This window comes from Centroberyx affinis, unplaced genomic scaffold, assembly GCF_046629955.1.
Source record: "Centroberyx affinis isolate AG114_WGS23_722 - 3 ecotype Tasmania unplaced genomic scaffold, CSIRO-AGI_Caff_v1 ptg002192l_1, whole genome shotgun sequence".
NCBI lineage: Eukaryota > Metazoa > Chordata > Actinopteri > Beryciformes > Berycidae > Centroberyx > Centroberyx affinis.
The window spans coordinates 227867-251055 of NW_027280500.1; the positions used below are offsets into that span (position 1 = coordinate 227867).

At 40.9% G+C, this 23189-nt stretch overlaps 1 protein-coding gene across 6 annotated transcripts in view; it reads left to right on the forward strand.

The window, feature by feature from the left end:
• The window catches only part of col11a2 (collagen, type XI, alpha 2), a 61896-nt gene that overhangs the window by 29702 nt on the left and 9005 nt on the right, over positions 1-23189 (forward strand). For all 6 annotated transcript variants that reach the window (XM_071532484.1, XM_071532483.1, XM_071532485.1 and 3 more), the window contains 49 exons: positions 859-912; positions 1819-1860; positions 2090-2152; positions 2338-2412; positions 2646-2732; positions 3126-3182; positions 3999-4052; positions 4392-4445; positions 4745-4798; positions 5483-5536; positions 6602-6655; positions 6787-6831; positions 7716-7769; positions 8841-8885; positions 9041-9094; positions 9292-9336; positions 9579-9632; positions 9746-9790; positions 10640-10693; positions 11213-11257; positions 11564-11617; positions 11807-11914; positions 12948-13001; positions 13150-13203; positions 13590-13634; positions 13753-13806; positions 14261-14305; positions 14479-14532; positions 14837-14890; positions 15211-15264; positions 15454-15651; positions 16311-16364; positions 16570-16677; positions 16842-16949; positions 17059-17112; positions 17311-17364; positions 17502-17609; positions 17924-17977; positions 18464-18517; positions 18736-18789; positions 18921-18974; positions 19115-19222; positions 19704-19757; positions 20404-20457; positions 20556-20609; positions 21145-21198; positions 21500-21607; positions 22119-22172; positions 22548-22709. In XM_071532484.1, the coding sequence (XP_071388585.1) occupies positions 859-912; positions 1819-1860; positions 2090-2152; positions 2338-2412; positions 2646-2732; positions 3126-3182; positions 3999-4052; positions 4392-4445; positions 4745-4798; positions 5483-5536; positions 6602-6655; positions 6787-6831; positions 7716-7769; positions 8841-8885; positions 9041-9094; positions 9292-9336; positions 9579-9632; positions 9746-9790; positions 10640-10693; positions 11213-11257; positions 11564-11617; positions 11807-11914; positions 12948-13001; positions 13150-13203; positions 13590-13634; positions 13753-13806; positions 14261-14305; positions 14479-14532; positions 14837-14890; positions 15211-15264; positions 15454-15651; positions 16311-16364; positions 16570-16677; positions 16842-16949; positions 17059-17112; positions 17311-17364; positions 17502-17609; positions 17924-17977; positions 18464-18517; positions 18736-18789; positions 18921-18974; positions 19115-19222; positions 19704-19757; positions 20404-20457; positions 20556-20609; positions 21145-21198; positions 21500-21607; positions 22119-22172; positions 22548-22709 (3213 nt within the window). The remainder of the gene's footprint in view (positions 1-858; positions 913-1818; positions 1861-2089; positions 2153-2337; positions 2413-2645; positions 2733-3125; positions 3183-3998; positions 4053-4391; positions 4446-4744; positions 4799-5482; positions 5537-6601; positions 6656-6786; positions 6832-7715; positions 7770-8840; positions 8886-9040; positions 9095-9291; positions 9337-9578; positions 9633-9745; positions 9791-10639; positions 10694-11212; positions 11258-11563; positions 11618-11806; positions 11915-12947; positions 13002-13149; positions 13204-13589; positions 13635-13752; positions 13807-14260; positions 14306-14478; positions 14533-14836; positions 14891-15210; positions 15265-15453; positions 15652-16310; positions 16365-16569; positions 16678-16841; positions 16950-17058; positions 17113-17310; positions 17365-17501; positions 17610-17923; positions 17978-18463; positions 18518-18735; positions 18790-18920; positions 18975-19114; positions 19223-19703; positions 19758-20403; positions 20458-20555; positions 20610-21144; positions 21199-21499; positions 21608-22118; positions 22173-22547; positions 22710-23189) is intronic.

Consider the following 23189-nt stretch of genomic DNA (forward strand, 5'->3'; position numbering starts at 1 on the left):
AAAATACCTTGAAATGTGAACCCATATCCCTCTGGATTCTTGAGATCCATTTGCTTCTAATAGGTTTTTCAGTGGGGACTCTGTGAAATGATAAATGATTGTCGGATTCTCGGTGTATGATGTGCATCTTGGTACAAAACAGTAGGAAATAGCTGGACTGTGCTTGTTCTTCTGGTTAGTTTCCCACCCCGCGTGTGGTTCAAAATGGCTGCTGTGGGAATAATGTCTATAAGTAGATTTCATTATATGCCAGGCAAGGTCAATCAATCACAGAGAAAATGTATTTGAATGCATTTCAAATGCTTTAATGACCAAGATCTGGTCTTTGCATCAGTGGTTGAAATGGGATTTATTCTATACTGTGTATAATCAGCTACTCCAGGACTAGTGCATACACAAAGAGGCATTTAAAAGTGCAGCAAATGACCAGGAACTAACTTCATTTGTTTTGAATGCCATTTATCTTTGTGTATGGCTTCGTTTAGACCTGCTAAGCCCAGATGGTTCTCTGTATCAGTGCAAAAATGTCTAGAAGTAATGGACAAACAGTTAAGAGAACCAAGGAATCGTCGGTTTTTGGATGAATGCTTATGCCTATATCACAGGCAAAACAGGTTTTAAGTTTGTTTTTAATTCACACATTGGAATATTAGTTCTTCATGGAATGGAGAAATGCATTTATCATCTATTTTAAGTGGTATACTAATTTGGGTATCTTTTGATAAATGTGTGTCTACCTGTTGTCCAAATGCATCCATAATATAATCTACTGTCTGTGCTGTCATGTGAGTGTGTGAGTGTGTGAGTGCCTCTGTACTGACTGCGCTGTGTTGTTGGCTACATGTGTGTTTTCCTCAGGCCGCCATCAGAGCCCAGAAAGGAGAGAAGGGAGAACCAGCTGTCCTGGAGCCTGTGAGTTACTGTTTCTTTTAACATTTATTTGTCAAGTGAAGGTTGACTAAGCATACCTGTATAGTCACACAGGTACGCACATTCACACTAAAGAGCTGCCAGTATATCCACAGTCTTCTACTGTTCACCAGTGAGCAGCTTTACATGAGCGGCTGCTCAATGGCAGAAGGGAAAGCATTAGTTGATCTCTTCCCCCAGTCTGTTTTCCCAGCAAATCCAGGGATTCGAACCAGTGACATTCTAGTCACAATCCTGCTTCTAACCTTAGGGCTATTGCTCCTCATTTGTATACTGTATCCAAGTTAATCCAAGTTGGACTTCCCAGGCACGACCATTCATAGACCAAATGACAAACTGACTTGCAGTTTTTTTAATTGCTCTACACATCCATTGGAATCTCTATAGGAAATGCTGTACAGTAGCTACTGTAAATGGATCTTCATTCTGCTATCTAAACTGCAAAAATATCCATCTTAACATGTCCGTAAGTATAGTGTTGGGTCTTAGTCGTGTTAGTTAGTTAGTCCTGTTTTCTGTAAAACAAGCAAAAAATCCAATGCCAGTAGGGTAAAATTAGTTAATTTTTTTCAAATGCAGTTGCAGCTGGCTGTATCAAGTGACAATGAAAAAATGCGGATCACTCCAGTGGCATCAAGATATGTCACTCGAATCCAGAAAATTCTTTGTACCAGTTGAGGTCCATTGTAAACAAATTCATTTTTTTCATTATTTTAAGAAAAAGAGTTTAAGACTTAGTAATAATCTAAATTACTTGTTAAGGTGTATATTTTCGCAGTGTAAAGACTTAAAAAAGATTCATCAGTGATACCTTACCGCTTTTAAGTTCCATTGATCATGTTTCCTCCTCTTCTATTGTCTTTTTTTACTATATTTTGTCTTTTCCAGGGTATGCTGATTGAAGGACCCCCAGGACCTGAGGGACCTGCTGTAAGTGGATTATCTAAAGATTGTTTTACTTTAGTGTGTCATGTTCACATTTCCGTGCCCTTCTTGGGTGGTACTTTCCTTCTGAGAGCTATGGATTACCTCTATGAGAGAAGTGTAGCTTCTGTGTTATTAATATCAGGTAGCATGTGGAGCAATAACACTCTCAAGACAGGACACTACTCTTATCGCATTGAATGTGATTTTACTCTGCAACCTCTCTCTCTTTCAGGGTCCCAGTGGCCCCGCCGGCCCTTCTGGACCTCCTGGCTCTGTTGGTGATCCTGGTGAGAGGGTGAGTCTTTCACTTTGACTAATGAATGGCAGGTTTTCAGAGCCATTTGTGCTGAATCTCCTCTGACTACAGGCAATTCTAGTTCAATATCAGTCACTTCAAACATACACTATGCAAGAACAAGAGCAGCTCATTCCCAGTCTCGTCCTGAACCTGTCTCACCCCTCCATCTCTCCATCCTGCAGGGCACTCCTGGTAAGGCTGGTCTCCCTGGAGCTGATGGAGTCCCTGGACCCCCTGGAACCTCTGTTATGCTGCCTGTGAGTCACCCTTGACCTTTGACCCCTTACTGTCCACAGTTACTATTAGACCTTACTGTGATATCCATCATCACTCTGAAACCTAGCTGTCAGAATTAGCCTTAAAAGGCATTTAGTGCCATGGCCTACTTATTTAACTGTACAGGATCTCTTTATTCTTCCATGCATTTCTCTGCAAAAGCCTCAGCATCTTCATTCTGTTGAGTTGTGTCTCCTTCCTTCTCTTGTTTCAGTTCCGTTTTGGCCAGAGTGGAGGAGATAAGGGTCCTGTTGTGTCTGCACAGGAAGCCCAGGCAGCAGCCATCTTGTCTCAGGCCAGGGTGAGTCATCACTGATATTTCACATTGCCATAGAGTTGAGACGTTCGGTTCCTGTGCTTTTGACGCAACATCATAATTTATAATACACTATATAACATACTGTACATTAAAAGAATTAAACCTCAACATATACAAGTGGCTCATCTTAGCCTAATAAAGGTAGTACACATACACAGCTGTACACAAGTGGAGCAGAGGAAACCTAGAGACAGGAACTTTCTAACCTCATAACAACATAATTTACATGTTCAGTTTAGGCGTTAAGCTGACATTCTTATCCAGAGAGACTCATAACAAGAGCAGCAGGAGAATTTACTTTACTTCTACATCACCAACTTTACAAGCAGCCTCATGCATTCATCATCATTCATCTTGACGTCTTGTTGACTCTAGATGGCTCTGAAAGGACCTCCTGGACCAATGGGATTCACCGGACGCCCTGGACCCCTGGTAGGTTACCTGTTACCCAGACACTCACCTGTGCATAAAGTGTTTGTTGTTGTCACTGCGTACTGTCAACTTCACAATCCAGCTGATTCTACACTACAAAATATTTCCAACTTAATAAGGACTTTCATCTCATAATGAGTCTTTAAATCTTATTTTCATTGTAATAAATGAGAATAATCTTCCAATGGTTGTGATAATTTTACATATTTGTATAATGCAATTCAGCTTGTTTCAAGAGTGTGAATAGGATTAAAACAATAAAAAATATTTTTTTGACCTAAGAAAATATAGAATTTTAAGCTGCCCAAAACAGATGGATGACTGAAATGAATCTACACAAACATAGAATTTTAACTATCTGATACCTCTTTAAATTTGTGTTTTTTGCAGTGATTCTGTGCCACCTGGCTGCCAGAATGTCCAAGATTATGAAGGATATTGTTACATATTTTTGACCAAAGCATCATAGATCTAGAGAAGGGGCAGCAACTTGACACTCATAACATAGCTAAACTATTCCTACCTAAAGCTCTGATCACCTGTACACTCACCTGTATCTTTTGCTGTGGATGCCTTGGTTTCTTACAAATATGTATGAGCTGTGACGCTCAACACAAAAACAGGCAGAGAGAGACGCAAAAGTGCAATAACTGAAAAAATTGAATCTACTGTGCTGTGTTCCTTATGAAGGCAACATAGCTTTTTTTTTTAATCTGCAGAAACTGTTGTGTTTTTTTTTTCACCTTTGATTTTTTTAATCACCTTTAAGAAGAATTTTCCAGGTTGTTTTGCTGATGCCTGTTGTGTCTGTTTCAGGGAACTCCAGGAAGTTCTGGACTGAAGGGAGAGAGTGGAGACCCCGGTCCTCAGGTAAACACACCCACCACACCTCACCTGTGAACCACCTGGGTCTCATACTGCATCTGACCTCACATTAGAGGGATCACACTTGTGTATACACACACACACACACAATCATATACATACAGATACACACACAAATACAGTCATTTACACATACAAGCATGCTTATATACAACACAAACACACTTCCACATATCCAAACACAGCTAGATCCACCATAATTAATGTGGTTCCAAGCACCCAACATTTAATTTAAACAGTTTGTATGTCAAATAATGTTCTCACATCTTGACAAGGCTCACATCTTGACAGGCATTTATCACAGACATCTAATTCATTTTTCAGGGCCCTAGGGGACCCCAGGGTTTGATGGGACCTCCAGGCAAATCGGGAAGAAGAGTGAGTATCTGAAACAATCAATGTGGCTTGTCTATTACGTTTGTTTTCTTTATAGTTGTGTGTTGTTTTACTAACCCAGAGTGTAAGAGATGTACAGAAGTAATTGTTGTGTCTCAAAGTGGCTCTGAGGCTGTTGGTGCAAACTAGAGTGCAGGAAATACATTCAGAGCTTCCAGTTGGTCATAACTCGGTCACCTGACAGTTTCAGCTCATAACTCCTATACAGTCATCAGTCATGTAGCATGCTACAATAATTGAACATGGCTTTGTAAAACCTGTTCCCCCTGCTTGTCTCACAGGGTCGTGCTGGAGCTGATGGTGCTAGGGGAATGCCAGGAGAGTCTGGATCCAAGGTAAACCCTTTATTAACATCATCAAAATCTCTACATATAGGCTTATCATCACTCAGTCGCCACAATCACTGCCTGCCTCATCATATCTTTATAGGTTTATTTCATTCTTTGCCTGTAATTGACCTTATTCCCACTGTGGCCATTTTGAATACTTGTAGTGGGAAACTACCCGAAAGATTGACATATACAGTATATAAAACTAGCATTACTTCGACCCACAAGTGAGGACTTCAGAGAGTTATCAAATTACAGTTACCAAATTAGCTAGCAATCTCAGGAACGACAACAACCACTTGACTTTAGTAGGGTAGGCTAGTAGTCTAGCTATAGTGGGTCAAATATATAAATCTATATCCCTTTGTATCTATATTTTTCAGTAGGGAATCTGTGAAATTATGTTTGTATGAAGTGCATCTTGGCAGTAGGACATAGCTGGGCTGTTCTTGCTCTTCTGGGTCGAGTTTCCCACCCCGAGTGTGACATAAATTCAGAGTGACTGTCGTGGGAACAAGGTCTTGGCAGCATCACACACAATTTCCTTTGTGTGGGCTTTCTGTGATGTCCCAAAACCACTGTTAGCCGCAAATCAAAAGCTCAGATAAAGTAATAATGAATCAACTCCTCTTCTGTCATGTTTTCTCTCTGTAATGAAGTCATGTATCAACCTCCCTCTGTCTCTCTCAGGGTGACCGTGGTTTTGATGGTCTGCCTGGTTTGCCTGGTGACAAAGGACACAGGGTGAGCCAAAAGCAAAACTATCACAATCTGAATCACAGTAACATGAGTGCATGCTGCCACATATCGAATGGTACAGGGACAAGACCTCACATTCAGTGCAAGAAGACAGTGTAACATTGAGAGACAACAACAACAGTCAACAAAATCATGATAAATAATAATTAAAAAAAAGGATTTATGGAATGTTTTAGTTGTAGAATGTTGATTGTTTTTGATTATTTGTGTAATGTTTTAGTTCTAGAATGTTGATAGTTCTTGATTATATATGGAATGTTTTAGTTCCAGAATCTTGATAGTTCATGTTTACTTATGGAATGTTTTAGTTCTAGAATATGGATACTATTGTAATTACTGAACATAGTGCATAGAATGTTTTTAGTAAGTACCTTTTGCATCTAATGAGTTTCTGTAACTACTGCCTTCAGTAGTGTTGGGTTTGTAGCATTGTAATTGCTTTTTAATGTATTTAATGTATTGTAATTAATTTATTGTAATGTATTTTAACATTGCATTTATTTATTTGTTTGTTTGTTTTTAATGTGATATCACAATGTGCTTTGGCAACATTCCTTTGTATTCAATTCATGCCCGTGAATTTGATTTTGAATTGGACAGTTCTTGAATATTTACAGAATGTTTTAGTTCTAGAAGATTGATAGTTATATTAGTTAGTGATATTTACTGATATTCTAGCTCTAAAATCTAGTTCTTGGAAATTAATGGAATATTTTAGTTACAGAATATTGCTAGTCCTAGAGCATTTATCAATTTACTGAATATCCTACATCTAGAATATTGATAGCTTTTGAATATTAACTGGAGCAACTTGTTTCTTATGTTTTCTTCTGTCTGATTTAATTTACAATAATATACTCAGTTTTTAGAATATTGATAGTTCTTTAATAATGATAATAATAATATATTAAACTTATCTTGATAGTGAATGAATATTGATTCTTGAATATTTATAGAATATTTTCACTCTAGAATATTGATTTTGGGGATCTGGGGTTTGAGAATATTCCCTTCATGCTAATCCCTCACTTCTCTCCTTCATCTCCCCAGGGTGACACAGGATCAATGGGACCCCCAGGACCTACCGGAGAGGACGGAGAGAGGGTAAGAAGTTCTGGCCATAAAAAAAAGAATTTGAAATGATTCCAGGCTCCATTCAAACATCCAGTTTCTCTCTCTGACCGTCTTTCTATCTCAACATCCTTTACATGTTGTGCCTGTGTGTGTGTTTCCAGGGAGACGACGGAGACGTTGGACCCAGGGGTCTCCCAGGTGAACCAGTGAGTGTTTCCATGACAACACAGCTGGTTCTGACTCTATTGTTTTTCACCAGTATTATGTGTCTAATTATCTGCTGGTTGCCCCTAGTACTTATGTCGCCCCTGCCTCCATTATTATTATTATAAAATACACACTACCATGTAGCCATCTGTCGGTTGGTGCTGACACTAATGTTACCTCCACGACTCTTGTTTCTCACCATAGCGATAATACTTGAGATACTGGAAGGGTTCTTTGCTGCAATTATGGGTACAATAGTGATGACTAGGTACAAGCTGCAGCCAAGTGCCATCAGCATCACAGATGTACCCATGATCCCAGGAAGGGTGTTATGGTTTCTACACAACAGTTACCAACACATGTACTGACTGAAAAGTTTACTGAAAAGTAGTAGCATGCATAAGAATAAACAACAGGAGAAAGAATGAAAGCTTGCCAGTCAGCACCCTGGTTACCACAGGAGCTAGCTTTTCAAACAATTTTTGCTCATTGCTGACTCATCAGCTTTCTTAGTTGAAACTATGTATTGTATTATATTGGATGTCAGCTCCCACCAATTCCATCTCCATTAAACACATTTCTATGTTTTCATCTGTTGGTTTGTCCTGGCGCTAATCTTACCTCTATACCTGTTGTTTGTCTCGAATAAATGTGATTATTTATTCCATCCCCAATATTTATTTATTCTAGATCTAGAAGATAATGCTTAAGGATTTTTGATAATGTCATTTACAGTATGTCTGTGATTATATGGCCTTCACTGACTGATCCTGATTTGTGTGTGTGTGTGTGTGCGTCTGTCTGTCTATCTATCTGTGTCTATCTATCTGTGTGTGTGTGTGTGTGTGTGTGTGTGTGTGTGTGTGTGTGTGTGTGTCTCTAGGGGCCTCGTGGTTTGCTGGGACCTAAAGGTCCTCCTGGAATCCCTGGACCTCCTGTGAGTGAAAACAGTATTGCTCCATATTGTGTTGCTGTTATTTCAGGAACATTTGGTTTATCCCACTGTGACCACTTTGCACTCACAGCACCTCCTAAAACAATACTCTATGACCAGATATAAAGATGATTGAGACGTCCGGTAATCTAAAAATGAACATGTAATGTTCCCACAGTCACCTTAAACAATACCAAGTCACCCAATATCACACAGGATTCATGCCAGCCAAGTCCAAAGTATCCATTTGACAAACACACAATACATTTATATATAAGTGTTGTTTGACTCATGTGGCAGAGCACTGCCCTTCAGCAGCAGGGTTCAACTCCCTGCTCATTCCCACATATCTAAAGGTACACAGTCCCACCAGCATCGTCACAAAATCTATAATTTGCGGTCCTGAGTGGCTCACAGGGTAGAGCAAGTCTGCAACACTGCCTGGGTCAGGGATTCGATTCCCACTGCAGCTGCCCAAAATAAAATAAAAAATATCACTCACGGTGCTGTAAGGCAGTGGCTCTCAACCATTTATCTCATGACAACTTAAAATGAAGCGATGCCTCCTCCCCGTCACAGGCTACATATGCAGAGTGATGAACAGTTCAACCAAAGAATGGTTTTCCTTTTTCAGGTTATTTAATTTAATTAGGCCTAGAGACTGAAACTATTCAGTATTTCACAAGAACAAAACAATTGGAGAAAAATCTGAAAAAATAGACATGATAATACATTTTTATAGTAAAAATATGTTTCTTTCCTATCCCATAAATTATCTGGCAATACCGCAAAATCATCTTGTGATCCCCTGGGGGGTCCCGACCCCTAGGTTGAGAACCACTACTGTAAGGCACTTTGGATAAAAGCATCCACCAAGTAAACGTTACTTACTTCTGCTGTTACTTAATGATTTGAACAATGTATTATCATGTCATCCCCTGCTAAGCTAAATATGTGATACCACAAAGTTTTGTGAGACAACAGTGTTTGAGTTGTTTATTTCCAATCTGATTCAGATTTTGATTCTTCTTTTCCATTCAGTGATATTATAGTCTCTTCCTGTCTTCCTTTCAGGGTGTGCGAGGAAACGACGGGCCCCACGGTCCCAAAGGAAACCTGGTCAGTGTCAGCCTAAGTTATCTACTGTGTTATCTCATAACTTTGTTCTGTTGAATGTGCAGATGTCCAATATAAAAACCCATAAAACTTTTTTATGGTGCCAGTAGTAATTCTCCCGCTTTTCATTCCTCTTCTTTTTCTCTTCTTTTCTTCAGGGTCCCCAAGGAGAGCCTGGACCCCCAGGACAGCAGGGAACCCCAGGAACTCAGGTGAGACAGAGGACAGATGGACAGGACGGGGACATACCTGCGATATTTACCAAAAATGTGTCACCAATAATTGTGTCACCAAGTATTCTAAAGAGCATAGACATGCACACACATCCAGTGCCAGTGCTGGGCCAAGTGTGAATCAGGAGAACGTAATGAAGACTCTCATGTGTGTGTGTGTGTGTGTCGTCTCCCAGGGAATGCCAGGACCTCAGGGAGCCATCGGGCCTCCAGGAGAGAAGGTGAGACACCAATTTCACTGTTATAAAAGATAAGATCAGATCAGATTTTAACATAAAATATCTTACCATATATCACATACAATTTTGGATTTCATTTCATGTAAGAGATGAAGAGGGCTACTGCTTGTTGTTCAGAGTGTGAAAAAAATAGACGGTGTAATATTTATCTAGAAGACATATTTATCTTATTTATATTTATATCTTGTTTATCTCCTATCTTACGTTCTCCTTGTCTCCTGCAGGGTCCCACAGGAAAGCCCGGTCTGCCAGGAATGCCCGGAGCTGACGGCCCTCCTGTAAGTTTCTTCCTTGATTTTTTCTTCCTTTATATCTTTGTATTGAATTAAATTGAATCCTCTAACAATGGATGCTCTTCCTGAGGCTTTACCTCTCTGTCTTACCTTCTCAGGGTCACCCAGGAAAGGAGGGGCCTACTGGCACCAAGGGAAACCAGGTGGGTGTCAGTCATATCCCAGTCACACCTCATGTCCTCCTTTTGACAAATTCACTGAACTCATTTCATATGCGACCAAATGGCATGAGGAGCCATTACAGGAAAAACGTTTTACATGAGAAAGAGTTTGATTAAAATACACATTTCTGATTCACTAATTAATAATTCAAACAATAATAATTAAATGTATTGACCCCTCAGAAAAAAAAAAAAAATCTCCCATAGTGTGCTTGTATTTCCATTTGAGCCACCTAATCTCTTGATTTGAGCCATACCACTTGGGTAGAAACCTTTATATATAGGATTTAACAGTATATTACTATCATTAATTACTATGACATATTATGGTTATATCTGTATGACACAACAGTTAAAGCACAAGACAGGAAGACACAAAACGGTTTTCTATTGTACATCAATGTAAACAGTAGAATATCTGGATTGCCAGCCCATTTCTGGTGGATCCTCATGTGACAAGAGTAATAATATCTTAATAATTGTGGGTCCCATGGCGATACCAAATCTCTTCACTTTGGGTCTGTGTCATATTGGCATGTTGGCTAGGGTGGCTGCCTAATAGTTGAAAGGTTGCCAGTTTAATTCTCCCCAACACTGCCTAATTAAAGTAAAGACACCTCACCCTCATATATTTACCAGCCAAGTCCAAGGACTGGTATTAGAAACTGGCAATTACAAGTATAAATACAGTGATGCAACATGATGGGCAGTTGCTTACAGTTCCTTGTGGTTGTATCTCTCCTTGTAAAAACTAAACCCAACATATTCACATGTAAACTGTTTTATTGTGTTGTAAACCTGTTACTGTAATGTGTCTTTTACTTGTTACAGGGTCCCAGCGGTCCTCAGGGAACTATTGGCTATCCTGGCCCTCGTGGCATCAAGGTCAGTACAGTTACTATTGCTAATAACCACAATCAAAACTTTCAACTCTGAAATCTATTCTTAGGTGGCTTTATATTAGCTATTTTTAGACGTAAACATACCAGTTACATGATCCAGCATGGCTGGTCAGTATTTGCCATTTCAAAGCTGCTCTCCATCCATTGCCATCCAAAATTCAGTTTTTCCAGAGTTATTGGTCAGAGCAATGGATGTCAACAATACCAATGACTAAAGGCAGCAATACACAGGGCAACTTTTTCAGCAACTCTGAAGAGCAACAGTGCCCAAAGAGTTGCCTCAGCATGGTTGCTTTTATAACCGAGGAACATCAAGCTACCAGGAAACACCTGAATGTCTCTCTGACTCTGTGGCTCACTTTGCAGCCTTGTTACTGTTAGCATTGCTCATATCTGAGGATGCAACATTTTCATGCCTCCCTAGGTGTTTCTTTGTCTCACCCACGCAGATTGGATTCCTCCTCTCTTTTTTTATTCTAATTATTGGCTGCTTTGATTGCAGGGAGGTCAAGGAATCCGTGGACTGAAGGGCCACAAGGGAGAGAAGGTAAGTGATTCATTACAGTTTGGACTGTTTAAGACTTTTAAATACATGTCACTCACTTAAAAACATCCTGGCTGATTAGTCTTGGCCCTATCTCACCAGACACCTGTATAGTTAAGGCATGATAATGTATACATTTTTAGTTGACACACACCGGTGAAAGTTATAAACAAGGCATTTTTGGATCTTCATTTGAGGCTGTTTTATCTCAAAATCATAAGATGATGTTGAGTGTTTATTAACAGCACTGCACCGCCTCATTTGATTTTTTTTGAATGTTTGGGGTTTTTTTGCCTGTTTTGTTTCTAGGGTGAAGATGGTTTCCCTGGAATTAAGGGAGATTTCGGTTCCAAGGGAGACAGGGTAAGATTGATTAATTGATTGGTTGGTGAATTGGTCTGTTAATGTGTGAGTGGATGGATGGATTGATAGGTTGACTGATTAAACTAGTTGTCTCCATTTCATTTTATTTCATTACTTGTTTTGATTTGCCACTGTATGGAAACGATGTGTGAATGCATCCTGACGGGTTTCCTGTTCTTACGCTGACAGGGTGAGGGTGGAGTACCGGGGCCCAGGGGAGAGGACGGTCCTGAGGGGCCAAAGGGTCGTGTCGGACCCCCTGGTGAGCTCGGACCCCTCGGACTCGTTGGAGAGAAGGTAGGAGCTGCTCAACCAGGACAACATGATATGATTGGTTCTTCGTAACATGCAACAGGTTACAGATATTCTTAAGGGTGTCACTTCCTTCTTTATTTGTTGTTTCTTTATTATTTAAAGGGAAATTCTATCAAAACAGACTTTTAGGTTATTGTTCTGAAAAAGTAAAATCCTGCAAAATCCTTGCAAGTTTGTGGATTTGAGGAAAATAAAATAAGGCCATGAACATTTTTATAAAAGAATGGATGGCCTTGGAAGAATTTTTATTTTTTACTAAAATATAGCACCCAAATTTATCAATATGCCTCAGCTCTCTGACCTGTCTCGATTCGAGGATCAATACTTCACATCCTGAAGAAAATCCTGTGATGGAGATTTGAGTATAGCAGCAAATTTAAAGTGAATGATTTTACCATGATTTCCTGACTTCACAGAATCATCAATAAAGAACGAGGCTTCTATGATGTCTAATTCTGACCAATTTCATGTCTCACCCCAAGACATGCCAATTTTGAGTCCTTGAATTTCACTAAATAAGACCTTGAAAGTGCATTTGATGTCCAACTAAGTGTGGGAACCCTGAAGAAGACATTTTCCCAAAATTTCCCACGTTATTTCTCAAGTGTTTTAGGATTTGAGGATAGCCTCCCTGTTTAAACATTAGGGGAGGAAAAGTCATCATGCTGCCCTCTTGTGGTTGCATTCATACAGTGAGAAAAGTTTGACTTTTTCACATGGAAGTCAATATAAAATTATATTGTAGAGACAATTGAATTAAACATTACCATTTCATTTTCATATAAAGTTATACGTATGTATTTGTTGGTTGCTGCTATGAACTTTATGGCATGGATTAAAATTGACAGATAACAGTACTTTACCTGACCACCATATTCTGAGTTAAATTTTAACATTCCAATGCATTATGTAACATCCTACAGGTCAGTAATATTCTAACAACCGTACAGCTAATGTGGCCCTTTATGTTAAAGGCTAATGATTATTGATTATTGGTGTCAACATGTGATTTCAGGGTAAACTCGGAGTACCTGGACTTCCTGGCTATCCTGGAAGACAAGGACCTAAGGTAAGAACAACACACACATATACCATCCCACTCATTTATTTAGTCATTTATTCACTCACTCATTCATCCAGTTTGACCCTCCAGTTGTCACCAGGCCTCTTCATGATGAGAAACTGTGCTGATGCTGAGTTGTTTTTTTGTTTTTTAGGGATCTCTTGGTTTCCCAGGATTCCCCGGCTCAAACGGCGAGAAGGGAACAAGGGTAGGTCGATTGTCCTGTGAATGACTTACAGCCGCATAAGTCAGACTATCTGGCTGAATAATTGGTATTGTGATCAAAACAACAATCACAATGAGAATCCCCGTGTCAAACGGTGTGATTCATAGAGTGTTATATCTAGACAAACAATAGACAGAAGATAACTCGATTTTTAATCCAGTAATAGCATAGGACAGGAAGTGTTGATATGGCATGAAATTTAGAGCAGAGGGATTATTTCACAGGTGGAATTTCCATCTCCAATTTATTTACAGTGAATGGAAAAATTTTAAATGGCCACAGAAGGATGGTGTGACACCAAGGCAAAGGAAGTCATAGAGTGAATACTGATGTGCAGTTTCTGAATCTGTCATCTTGTTTTTCCCCAGGGTCTGATCGGCAAGTCAGGGCCAAGAGGACAAAGAGGACCAACGGTACCTTGCATTCATCATTCATTTACTCATTTACTCATTCACTCACTCATTTACTCATTCATTCATTCATTCATTCAGTGACTTTAAAACTCCTAAAGTTTCCTGTTTCTTCCCTCAGGGCCCCAGAGGGCAGAGAGGACCAAGAGGAACGACTGGGAAACCAGGAGCTAAGGTGCGTCGTTACCGTGGATTGATTATATGATTGATTATACTTTGTAATTTTGTCAAAAAAAAGTGCTACGCGAATGTCATGATGATGATTATTGTTGTTGTTGACGATCATATTGTCAGTGTTATTATCTTTGTTAATATTATTATTAGTACACCCAAGCTTCCTAAGACAGATAATTTGCAAGTGTTTTAACTCAAACTGGGTGTTGAATCCAACAGTTTGAATAAATGAAAGCACACAGGACATTTCACTGTGTCTTCACTGTGTTATCCTTTGCCATCTTGCCTAAAACATGGAGTACCGTCTGTTTTCTTTGATGTATTTACATGTTTCTTTAAGCAAATAATCTGGTTTATAAATTAAGTGAAGTCCATCAAATATTGAAGAATAGTAGTTTGGGACCAACACCTGCTTTTTTTATTTACTGTGTTGTTTTTTTGTTGTTGTTTATTAGGGAACATCAGGAAGCGATGGCCCACATGGGCCCCCCGGAGAGAGGGTGAGCTCTTCATGTTTGATTATCAGAATGCACCAACACCCATGCTGATGTGCTGTTACATTCAAATCATTTAACCTATGCCTAATTTTTGTAAATTCTTGAATGATTAATGGGTTTATCAGTTATCATTAAATTATTTGTTGTGATCAATACATGTGTTGTTACCTCATCAGGGATTGCCAGGGCCTCAGGGAGCCAACGGTTTCCCCGGACCAAAGGGACCTCCCGTAAGGACTGTTATAATAATTTTGATTACGTTTAAATTTTATTGGTCACATGACAGCTATATCTATAATCAATTTGATATCACTTGGCTTGATATTATTTTGACTATTGTTAATAACAGAGTTGTAATATGTGACTCCAGTTTTGAGTTGAGTTAACTGTCAAGATGTTTTGTTGTTTTCGTTGACTTGGTTACTGATGCTTGTAGGGAATCCATTTTGTTCTGATGTCAGAATCATTGTGAAGGTGGTGATTTAATTCCTAAGTTGACTGATGTTGTAACTGCTTGATTGATGTTTCATACAGGGACCACCAGGAAAGGACGGACTGCCCGGACACCCTGGGCAGAGAGGAGAAGTTGTAAGTCTTTTTATTATTATTATTTTTGTCTTTTTCTCCTCTTGAAGATGGTGAGAAAATATTCTGTAGTTGTTAGAGTTGGTTATTGCAAGAACTGCATCCACCCTGGTTCCAGTCTTGGCTCTCCTTAATGATACAAATCCTTAGAAATTACGTCATTTATTAGCGAAGGGAATGTTTCAGATTTTTTGTGCTGTAGAGAAGAGGGTTTTTAGTCCTCTTGGCAGTCGAGACGTGGATTGTGCACAATGGGATGCAACTCAACAGTAGTAAGGAATTCCTAATATTTTGTCTTTATTAACTTAATTTCTCTCCTCCAGGGTTTCCAAGGCAAGATGGGTCCACCTGGGCCTCCTGGAGTTGTTGGACCTCAGGTGAGTTTCTGCAGGATGTGTAGCATTTCCTCATTAGTTTGTTGTACATCATCAGCTTCCACAACAAAACATCTCTTCTTCTCTTTCCTCTCCATCTTCCATCCATCCTCACCTTCTTTGCATCCTCTTCTTACCATCCTCTTCCCCTCTGCACCTTCTCCCTCTCCGTCTATCCCTCCCTCCTCCCAGGGCCCATCAGGAGAGACCGGCCCCATGGGCGAGCGCGGCCACCCCGGACCCCCAGGTCCACCCGGAGAGCAGGGACTTTCTGGTCCGTCAGGGAAGGAGGGCACCAAGGGAGACCCTGGACCCCCAGGAGGCCCCGGCAAGGACGGACCCCCAGGACTGAGAGGCTTCCCTGGGGAGAGAGGACTGCCTGGAACCCCTGTGAGTGTGATGCAGGGAAACATTGTATGGATCATGAGATAGATGAGTGAGCCTGCACACGAATGGCTGCCATTTCTGCCATCAGGTCATTTTTATCCTCTGACATCCTCTTGTGGCTTTATTTTGTCTTCTATTGACTACTGTGCAACTCTCTGTACTCTTGAAATTCTTCAATCCACAGACAAACTTTTTCCAAGTCTAGTCTAAAATAGTAGTTAGAGTAGTAGAGAGTAGTTAACTCTCTCTCTCTTCTTTTAAGTCTCAGCTGAAAACTCATTTTTATAAAATACCATTTAACTGTTAAATTAGTTATTTCACTTATTTAATTTCCTGTTGTTCTGTCCCTCTATTTATTTGCTGTATTTTTCTTTTCTGACACTGTTTCATTCTATGTAAAGCATTTTGTAACTCCATTTTGAAAGGTGCTATACACATAAAGTTTATTATTAGTAGTAGTAGTATTAGTTGTAACAACAGTGAAGTGTGCAGGTTCCTACACCTACTTCATGATTCACAGCGCTAGTTCAATCACACTGGTGCCATCCATACTGGGAGTGTAGGCACGCTTGGTGTTTTGAGAATCTTTGGATAAAAGCGATCAACAAACAGCCGATGTGAAGATGAAAACTTATTGATTAATCCCTTCTCTTTTCTCCCAGGGAGGTGGAGGCCTGAAGGGAAGTGAAGGACCTGCTGGACCACCTGGACCTGCTGTACGTTTCAAATCATTCTTTCAGATGTTGGATATCTCATTTTGGGATGAAATTCTTCAGTTTCTATTTTAATTTCCTCCAGATATTACTCATTTTTACATATCATAAATCCATATATCTCAATCCATATAACTTAACTGCACTGCCATCTCCTGCTTCTACCAATAATATGTTTTATGTCTTTTATTTCATTGCACCTGTGTAGGGGTCTCCTGGTGAGAGGGGATCAGCTGGTACTGCCGGACCCATCGGACCCCCTGGCAGACCGGGCCCTCAGGGGCCTCCTGGACCTGCCGGGGAGAAGGGAGTTCCTGTGAGTACTTTGGAGATTATTGTCCAATGTACAGTAGGGCATTTGACTCAACACTCAGGATAAAACTATCCAAAAATATTATGCATCCAACCTGAACATTGTCACAAAGAAAAATGATGGGTGTTTATTCTGATTCTACTCTTTCTTCTCTCTCTCTCTCTCAGGGTGAGAAAGGTCCCATCGGCCCCGCAGGACGTGATGGAGTGCAGGGTCCCGTGGGTCTGCCTGGCCCTGCCGGATCCCCCGGAGTCCCTGGAGAAGACGGAGACAAGGCCAGTTACTCTCGTAGCCCCCAAAACCTGCGCCTCCACCATAACCAGAGGTGATGTCATTCATTCTGCCCTTTCTTTGTTATAACCTGCAGTGTGTTTGTGGTTGCAGGGTGAGGTTGGAGAACACGGCCAGAAGGGAGCCAAGGGAGACAAAGGAGAGCATGTGAGTGAAACTGATATCGCATCAAACCCTAAAATTCACTTATGATGGGAAATAATCAGAATTTAATTTGTAGAGTAAAGCTGACTTTGTATATCCAGTTATCCAAACTGAAATGATGCTGTTTCTCTACTTACAGTACCTGTGCATGTTTGTTGTTTTGTTCATGTGTTTGTTTGTTTGTTGTTTGTTTGTTGGTAGGGTCCCCCTGGTCCACCAGGGGCAATGGGTCCAGTCGGTCAACCTGGTGCTGCTGTAAGTAGGAACTTTAACTCTTTGAAGACACAATTACCATCATGAATAATTACAATCATGATGACAGTGATTTCAGTTAGTTATTCTTGTCTCCAAGTCTTATTTGTCCTTGTTCGTTCTCTTCTTCTGTGGTGCAGGGTGCTGACGGAGAGCTCGGCCCCCGGGGCCAGCAAGGACCGTTTGGAGCCAAAGGTGACGAGGGATCCAGAGGATTCCCAGGAGCCCCTGGACCCATCGGACTGCAGGTACAAAGACCAACGATGCTGTAAAACTCATTACAGAGACAGATTCACTATGGGTTACTGCTGATACCACAACTCAAGGTTTCAGCTTCAACTGAAACCTGTTCCTTTGTTTTTACACCATACTCCTAATGTATCTTTAACCTGTGTGTCCTGTAAAGATATTTATTCCATTAGTATTATACATGATGTTACATGATGTCAGCAGAGTAAGGACATTTAATTCTATGTCTGTGTTTCCCGTGTGTCCCGTACTTGTGTGCTAAGATAACTCAGGTAGGCTAATTCTCTGTCTGACTTTAATCTTTATCCTATAGGGATTGCCAGGACCATCGGGAGAGAAGGGAGAGACTGGAGATGTTGGACCTATGGTGAGTATCATGAAATACCTGGGATACATGTTTTTCTATGTGTCGGTTGCTGCAGGCAGGATCGTCCATAGATACCTGTGATAGATACAGAGAGAGGCAGAGCCAAGCAGAAAAGAGGAAAAACCCACCAGCAGGAAACACTCACATCCCCACTTGTAGATTTCCATACAAATCACACATATAAAGCACATGTATGTTCAGATTTGAAACCAAATCTAAACATTTTGTATTTTAGTTAGCCTGTTGTGATGTTAGTGATGTCAACTTTTACTTATTTGTCTGTCACTGCTGTCAAAATGGTGAGACTTAATAACTTTGTAATGCTAAGAGTCATAAAGAGAGACGGGTAGCGAGTTAGTTGTCTCTCTTAATTATCTGGATGGCCCTTGTGTATCTGTTCCGTGGCAGGTTGAAACACTGTAACATATGTACACATACACATTTACACATGTATATACAGTATATAACACCTGTATGTGTTTCCAGGGTCCTCCTGGCCCCCCTGGACCCCGCGGCCCTGCTGGACCCAACGGTGCTGACGTGAGTATCAGTCCTTTATTTATAAAATGATCACATGGGCTACATGGGCTGGTATTTCTTAATATGAAGCTAATATCATGAATTAACTAGATTAGATGACTTCACTACTTTGAAAATGTTACTATTTCTACTGAGATTGTAAAAGAGCTTTTATGTTGATGATAACCACTTTGATGTAACTGATTCCCTTTTATCTGAAATGTATTTGTATTTTTCAGGGTCCTCAAGGTCCTCCTGGTGGTGTGGGTAATCCTGGACCCATCGGAGAGAAGGTGCGGAGATATTTTACTCTTTAAGCTTTGTCTCTGCATGAGTGTGAAGTCATTGAGATAAATAATAACTCAGCGCCATATTTCTCATATGTTTGTCCTGAGAACTCAAAGAAATAATGTTTGCTCGACAGGGAGAGCCTGGTGAGTCTGGACCACCCGGAATCGGAGGAGAGCCAGGAAAGAAGGTGAGTTAGCCGATTGTGTTTCCCTGAGACCTTGTAGGCCAAGACACCAAGAAATCTCCCCATTATCAGCAGTAGACTCTGCTTCAGCTGACGGGTTAATGCCATAATGAGTAACTGATAGTTTTGTGGATTAATGGCAGGGTCCTCGAGGAGAGCGAGGAGAAAAGGGAGAGGCAGGACAGCCTGGAGTTTCTGGACCCGCCGGAGGACGAGGACGACCCGGAGACGACGGACCTAAAGGAAACCCCGTACGGCGCACACACACACACACACACACACACACAGACACGCACTGACACAGCTACACCAGGAGAGTGCACGGATCTATAACTGTAGACTGCACTGCAAAAAGAAAGTATAATGACTCCTGCGGCTTTCTCTCTAATCTCTACTTTGTCCTAATTGTGTTGCCATCAATTCAGATGACATTTCAATCTCTGCCATGTTGTGATGCAGCTTTGAAGGTCTAGACAGTAATACACTCATACAGAATATTCATAGATCTGGGTATAAACCTTGTGTGTCTCATATAATACTCACCAAAGTCAAGTGAAGTCAGATTTATTCAGAAAGCACTTCAAACAAAAAGGTTTGTCACAGAGAAATGGGACATACATATGGATGAAGACAACAGATAAAAGAACAAACTGATCACACATTTTAACATATGGGGCCAGTGTGTGTGTGTGTGTGTTTGATGTCTGAGGTGTGTTATCTCTCCATCTCCAGGGCCCAGTTGGTTTCCCTGGCGACCCCGGCCCCCCTGGTGAGGTCGGACCCAGAGTGAGTATCCTGCTGCCCCCCACTGTATTTCCTTTATACATATTTATCAGTGTCTCAAACACTATTTAAGATTTCAACCTATTTTCTATCTGGCTGCAGGATGTTTGTGTGTTTTAGAAGGTACAGAAAGTTTTTTGCTCGTTCATTCCTTCGTTCTAACCATAAATTGTCCCGAGCCTTTTGCTTTACTGCGACCCAACAAGAAAACCCATCAACTAGGGATGGAACAATATATCGAAATTCAATGTATCGCATATACAAAAATGTCACAATAAGTATCATGGGGCAGAAAAATTTTATTCTGCTGTAGTGATCATAAATGAGACGGCTGGCCCATCAGAATTTCACCAGCTCTCCATCCAAATTACGTTAGTTACACTTTGTAATGACATTTTTAAATTGTTGTTTACATTCCAGCAAGCCAATGCCATTGCTCGAAAGATTTTTGGCTCAGAAATAAACATATTTCTGCACAGTCAGACTTTGTTGTCGTTTGTAATCGATACGATGTATTACATTATCGATACAATGTATTACATCATATCGTGGTTGTAGTCGTAAACCTCATATCCCATTTTGAATGGTATCGTGACATAGGCAGATGGTCCCATCCCTATCAGTAACCCTGTTCCCTTTTTACCCTCAGGGTCAAGATGGTGCAAAGGGAGAGAGAGGAGAGGATGGTGAACAAGGAGAAGCTGTAAGTGACAAGCTAATACAATGCAGATATGTTAATTAAGTATTATAAAATACTTGTCTTCATTGTTTTGAACTGGTCTTCTCTCCTCCCCACTGCAGGGCTCCCCTGGACCTACTGGAGAGAACGGACCCCCCGGCCCCCCTGGAAAGAGGGTAAGTTGACCCCGTTCATCTGACGGGCTCCTGGTGCTACCAGGAGTCTCCTACATAAGCACAGCACAGTGGTCAGGGTTGAATTCCCCATCGTGCATCTATTCTACATCTATCCTGCATTACCAATGGCCAAAACAGTCTGTTCTGTTGTAAAGTAGAACTGAGTCGTATGTGAATATTATGGCATAAAACTTGTGGCTCCCAAACAACCTTCTTCATATGTTCGGAGAGTTGAACGGAGAACAACATTTTTAATTCTCAAACAATTCCTTTGGTGGGAGAGCAGCAGTGCAGGAGGTATCCAAGAAGAAGTGTGACAGCTCCATCTTTATATTGTCTGTTAGTTATGGATTGTCTCCAGCGTTAAAACAATACTGTGAAAATGGCTTGACTGACTTGATAGCTTTGATGTACAGCACATACACAAGTAAAAACAAAAGAATCTTATGTGACTATGTTTGGTGTCATAGATGTCTCAAAATTATAAAATATATACTATTCTGTTTGTTAACGTGAACTGTGTTTTATCTGGCAGGGTCCTGCTGGAACGAGAGGACCAGAGGGACGTCAGGGAGAGAAGGGAACCAAGGTGAGAGTCCAGATGTTTTACACTACATTGTCTTTATTGTATCTGTGTTTTTCAAGTCCGTCTTCAACTCCCTGTGGCTAAAGACATCAGATCACCGTCTCTCTTCCTGGTGATGATATTTTCCATTACTGACCCCAGTATTAATTACTAACTATGTATCGTTATTGCGATACATACCTATACTATAGTCACATACAGTGGAAAATTAGTGGTTTAGTGGTTACATAGTGCATGGAATAAGAAAAAGTTGATAACATCTTGGTTTTTAAACATATTTCTCTTAATTGTCATTCCTTCTCAGGGAGACCCAGGTGCTCTCGGCCCCCCAGGAAAGACCGGCCCCGTCGGCCCCCAGGGTCAGCCAGGAAAACCAGGAACCGAGGGTCTCAGAGGACTCCCAGGATCAGTGGTCAGTAAATATATTGATTAGGGTTAATTTTTTGTGTTGGGTAACACAAACACATACAATACAATATACAGTTGCTAATACAAACCAGTAATAAAATCAACAGCAGTGAAACAGACAAACTTGTTCCCATCTGGCTGGACCAACTCAAGTGTCATTTGCGAAACGCAGACAAAACATGGGAACACTCATCATGTCTGGAAATATCCTCATCCTTGTAACTGTCAAAAAAAGAAATGAGTTTACTCTCAAATGTGATCAAAATAACATATTTGTTTTTGTCTGTTGCTTCTATCTTTCACAATCAAGGAGACATGGGAAATTAGATTTTAGGCATGCATATAATGACTTCTGAGTCTGCTGTTGACCATTATTGAGCTTTGACTGCTTATACTTACTAAGTGTTTAGACTTAAACATCGCAGCATTATACAGTATATATGCACATATCGTATTTGGTTTATTAGATACTAAATACTGAATGTGGCTGATATGTTTCTCGCTGTGTGTTTCAGGGTGAGCAAGGATCTCCAGGCCCTGCTGGACAGAAAGGACCACCTGGACCTCTTGTAAGACAATAATACCTTTTTATTTACATGCATACATCCATTCTGCACTATTGTGTACAGTTTGACTTGAAGTTGTAAAAGTCCATTTTGATCTGACTTCTGTTCTTCCAATCCTCCACTTCACTTCTTCTCTTCTTCTTCTCCTGCTGTCCTTTCTCCTCCTTCATCTCTTCCATTCCCTCTCTCCTCATCTCGTTTCTCGTCTCTTCCACCACCTCACTGTCCTCCTCTCCTCTTCTTCCTCTTCTTTTCCTACTCCTCTTTCCTCCACTCTTACCTCCTTATCACCTCTTTCTCTTCACCTCAACCACCTCACTGTGCTCCTCTCCTCTTCCTGCTCTTCCTGCTCTTCCTCCTCTTCTTCTCCTCCTGCAGGGACCTCCCGGTTTGCCCGGCCTGCGTGGCGACCCTGGTGCCAAGGGAGAGAAGGGTCACCCAGGTCTCATCGGTCTCATCGGACCCCCAGGAGAGCAGGGAGAGAAGGGAGACCGAGGCCTGCCTGGGCCTCAGGGATCCAACGGACCCAAGGGAGAGAATGTGAGTTTGGCCTCTCTCAGATGTGCTGGACAGGTGCAGCTCCTCAGTCTGTAGACTACAGATGACACCTGTGATGTCAGTGTGGCTGAATGTCACGTAAACTGTGTGGAACTGGGCTGCTTATGCTGCAGAATAAATTCATGAGAGAATTGTCAGTAAGGTATGTCATCATATAGGGTTTGGCTGATGTGGGTTTTTTGAAGGCCAATAGTGATATTTTTGGATTGGAACTGCCGATAGCTGTTTTCATTACACAAAGCTCAAAAAAATGCAAGCATTCAGTGTTTCCCCAAGCCTCTGAAGCCCAGACTAATGCAATTCTTAGGTTGTTAGCAGCGTCTTCAAGCAGGATGTGGCAGGTTTCATCACAGGTTTTACTGACTCACACTGCTGAAGCTGTGGAGTAAAGTCACATCCTCACCTCAATCATATTGTAGGTGGACGACACTTAAAAGGCCAATATCGACCTGATATGTCATT